Source organism: Frankliniella occidentalis, unplaced genomic scaffold (genome assembly GCF_000697945.3).
Source record: "Frankliniella occidentalis isolate FOCC.00 unplaced genomic scaffold, Focc_3.1 Scaffold426, whole genome shotgun sequence".
Classification (NCBI taxonomy): Eukaryota; Metazoa; Arthropoda; class Insecta; order Thysanoptera; family Thripidae; genus Frankliniella; species Frankliniella occidentalis.
In genome coordinates this window covers 58077-62475 of record NW_026267547.1, presented here as the reverse complement: position 1 = coordinate 62475, position 4399 = coordinate 58077, and the positions used below count along the sequence as shown (strand labels likewise).

Genomic DNA, 4399 nt, shown 5'->3' with positions numbered 1-4399 from the left:
GATGCACAGTAGGTTGCCTAAATGACGACCGGTTGCCTACCTACTAGGCGTACCCTCATTCGGTATAGTTTTGTTCTATATTTTGAATATCTTCTGTAAATTTAATGCACTTCGCTCAGCTACCCCGTGCATAATGTTAACGCACGGTGCCCTACGTGTATGACAAATGTAGACATGCCAGGCTGAGTGCAACCCTTTTCCTGATGTTGTGTTGCAAATTTCCAATCTTGTCGTCATCCAGTCGTTTTCCAATCGTTTTCCAGTCAGCCAATCACATTCCAGTCCTTACCAGTCATTTCCCAGTCGCCCAGTCATGTCCCAATCCGCCAGTCAATCCCAATCATTCTTCCAGTCATCCAATCGGTTCCAATCACCCACCAACCTTTGACTGGGCCAGTGGTGTACACGATTTTGGGGAGTTACGTCCCCCTCGGTTTTGGACAACCTACAGTGCCATCGGAATGTAGGGTCCCTGTAATTGAGGTACTCGTCGACATTGACAGTCACCTTTTCCCAAAAGAAAGTGCGTTGAAGTTCTACAAAGAATCAATGTAAACAGTTTAGGTTACAATTTATACAGGGATTTTAAGTAAACCTAGTTCATCTACAAACCTTCCAATTCCACCTCTCCTAGAAGCAATAGAACGTTGGCCAATACCACCATACCGCATTCCAATATCTCATCTTCATTCATTATTGGCGTTATTATTTTATATTTTGAAGATATTTTGCTCTATCTTAGGATGTCAAATCTCAACGACAACAACAAACAAACCGACTTCGAATAGTGGTAGTGGTTCAGGCTAAGAATAACGAATCCGTCTCTAAGCGCAGTCCACGAACAGCACGAAACACTACTGCTCTTGTCAGTGGATTGAAAGAACCAATGTACCTGCACAATCGTCATCGTTGAACCTTCCCCTTTCCAAAAATGTATGGGTTCATCAACTTTATTGCATATTTAGCCTCTTTACAGCCGTTTACAGCTCCACCGACCACTCGATTGATCGATCGGTCGACCGATCCGCCTCTCTTAAAGAGATAGCACTTTACATTGGTTTCAGCTGCCCGCACTGTGAGATAAAACAACGGAAAATCAACGGACGACAGCGGCAATTATTTTCCGGACGTCTCCGTACCCGAAATTTAATCGTACGGTCGAAGCAAAACTGTTGTTCCGGGTTGTTCCGTACCTCATTTTTGGGGTGCGGAGCAGCCGTATCACGTATTTAACGGATTTAAGCTGATATTATTTTTCGGACACGTCCGTACCCTAAAGTTAGTTACATGGTCGAATTCAAACGGTTCTTCCGTATCTCTTCTTTGAAATATGCTATAACGGAAGTTCCGTTGCCCGTCCCGTAGTATCAGATGATTTTTTACAGTGCGTAGGGTGTTTGCAGATCGTTATACGTGAATTTTACTAAAATTTTGCAAAATGTACGTACAGCCTGATTATCAACTTTACATGCATATAGAACAGTTTGAGCTACAGCAGCAAGATTTTAGGAGAAATTATAATTAGGCACGTTCTTTGCTTGTAGAAAATTTGAACGAAATCGATTAGGGTTGCAAAAACGGGTCCCCAGAGGAGGTTGCGATCCGGAACCCCTTTTGGTGACCCTCACTGACGTTGTTCAAATATTTCTCATGGAAAGACCTAATTGGACGATAATTTCTTGCAAAATCTGGGTGCTGTGGTCCAAACGGTTCCGGAGATTTGTGCCTGCAAAGGTGCCGTTAAAACAATAAAGTAACGAAATTTTTGATTAAATTCGCGCAAAGTTACCTTCAATCTCCCTACGGATATCTAAAACCAGTGCCAAACCTAATCTAGGGGTGCGAATTTTCACAACATTTTAGCGGCGCCACACTTGAAAGTTTCGCACTGTCACTGTTGCACCCGAGGGCCCAAAATTTTGTCATCTAGCGACTGTCCAGAAATAATCAGGACGGTACTCACAAAACTCATTCCTAGACGTTCGTCTTAATACAAATTTTTTGGGTCCAATATTTGTAAAATTCGGGCATAACTCCGGAACGGTTGGCGCACATCATAATCCACTTTGCTTAATGATGTTAGGTACTTAGAGGTACCTGGCACATTCTGAAAGTTTTTGGGCCGAATCGATTTTGACATCTACTTCCATTTTTAAGGTTTTTCACTAAACCCATGCCTTAGAATTTCCAGTGGTAGAAAGCGCTCACCTTAACTAATTTGTATCCGTTCCACGAGTGTTTGTACTGATGACTCGCAGGCAGGTGTACACATGATTCCTGGAGTTATGGCCTCCTCGCAACGTAAGGGAGAGCGGGGTACCATGATCACTTTTTTTGTTTTCGGCCTTCTCTCCCCTGTAGTGGTAGATGGCAGCTGGATCATGGGCTCAAGTGGGAGCTATGTCTCTTAGATACAACATGCTTAGGAAATAATTTCTATCAATCAAACCTCTTCTGAGCTGAGGTTAAAATATTGGGACCCTGCATTATGTTCATGGTACCCCACCTATGGGGTACCATGATCAGTTGGTAGGGTACGATGATCATGCATATTTGTGTCCTAGAAAGACACCCAAAAAATCCGAAAAAAAATCTTTGAAACTCAGCGAAGGGATTTATGACAATGTCTTTGCCAGGGAATCCTGTGGGAAGCGGCCCTTTTCCAGACTGCGCCTAGGAAACGTGTGAGCTCACAGCCGCAAACGCCAAAACCTAATTATGTTAAAATCAAAATCTTGATTTTAATACGTGCCAAAAATGACTTAGTGTCACTTTGAACGTCAATAACTCTGGCATTTTGTCTCCGATCGTCTCGGCGAATAAGACACTTTCGTTTCCTTTCGACGAGCTGAATCCAAATCACTAACCAGTTTTCGATTTGAACATAAAAAGTTTTGACGTTTGCATGATCATGGTACCCCGATAAAAACTGCTCATCGTGCCCCAAAAGACAACTTTTTGGTCTAGAGAGACCTGAGTTAACCTCAGGTGTTCAAAAAAATCGCGTCCAGTCGTATTTCATAGTAAGAAGGTTACAGAAGGCAGGGAAAACGTCGCTTGTACTGTCGGACTCAGCATTAGGCTCTAAAATAAAATATCCCGAATAATTTTAAGGTCGATTTAAACAAATTGCTCTCTGTAAATTTATGAACCTCTCCCTTTCTCGTCTTACGCGCCGTGCGACTTCGCGCTCTCGATAAAAACATCAGCTGGCGCACCCCCTATCAACGTCTTACAGGTTGGTGGCGGGCGGTGACATCATTGGCGCGTAAATTGAAAATGCTCATCGTGCCCCATGTTCATGGTACCCCGCTCTCCCTTAAGAAGTGTGAACATTGCGGAGCTTGATAGAATAAGCCTGAAAGAAAGCATTATATGGTTGAATCACCCCCTGAAAACCCAGCCCTTGCAAGTAAGTTTCGCATTTAATCGCCCGGCTAAAATATGTGTGAATTTTTTTGAAAACATATGTGCTCTCATCAAGTTTCGGTTTAGAGTTTTGCTTTGGCCCTATGAGCTACAGTAAACATTATGAATGAAATAAATAAATGTAGCAAATAAATATCCAACTAAACAAATTTAAAAATGCATAAAATAGTAATGTTGAAACGTGTGTTGCTGAAAAGCTTTAATGAAAGCGTGTAACTCTTTCGTTCAAGTGGAAAGTGATTTAACAAAGCACATTTCTATGACGTTTCTGTTAAAGACACAAGTCGTATTCTGATCTCTGTTTTGAAACAGCTATTGATTTGTTACGTTAAACCTAAAATTTGTAAGGCAGAGCGGTGATTACTGAGTATAGAGTATATTGAAAGGAACTAACAGAGATCAATCTACCAAACAGCGACAGGGATTTCAAAGGCGTTAGTTGAACTAAACGCACGGTATTTAGTTAGGTTTGTTAGTGCATCATAGAATATGAATTTTAATTTACATCAATGAATTCATCATTCTATCAACTATGAACAAACAGAAATTAAATTGAAACCTTCAATTCAATGCTGAATTTGATAATAGTTGAGTATTATTGCTAAAAAGATTAAAAGAACACATGTTTGATTCGCAACATTTATTTGTAGATAATTTTAAACTTTTTAATTTTATTTCATTTCAATTTTGAAACACACTTAGCTTCCAATGCACAGCATTCTACAAGCTTTTTTTTGAAATTGTTTGGACACCATATTCATTTAGACTATTAGTCCTGACCGAGAAGGAATAAGTGCTGCACAGGGATTTCAAAGATGTCAATTGAATTAAACTTTTGATGAATTTTGACTTAAGCGGTACCGCAGGCCAAGGAAGACGCACATTTAGCTCAGCCTCACACGGATTTAACGTGCGTCTACACTGTAAAAGCTAAAGGGTACAATTTGGGGTCGTCCCCCTGCGAGGGGGG

The 4399-nt window shown here is 41.1% G+C and overlaps 2 protein-coding genes across 2 annotated transcripts in view; both read right to left on the bottom strand.

Moving 5' to 3' along the window:
- Window positions 1-850, bottom strand: part of LOC113203696 (uncharacterized) — a gene marked incomplete at its 3' end in the record, with an annotated part of 6592 nt that extends 5742 nt beyond the window's left edge. The window contains exons 1-2 of the mRNA XM_052274692.1: window positions 613-850; window positions 445-536 (exon numbers count right to left, since the gene is read on the bottom strand). Of these exons, the coding sequence (XP_052130652.1) occupies window positions 445-536; window positions 613-694 (174 nt within the window). The remainder of the gene's footprint in view (window positions 1-444; window positions 537-612) is intronic.
- Window positions 851-3104: 2254 nt separating this feature from the next.
- Window positions 3105-4399, bottom strand: part of LOC113212191 (uncharacterized) — a 12752-nt gene continuing 11457 nt past the window's right edge. Inside the window, exon 5 of the mRNA XM_026430800.2 lies at window positions 3105-3358. The gene's annotated coding sequence lies outside the window, so the exon portion shown is untranslated. The remainder of the gene's footprint in view (window positions 3359-4399) is intronic.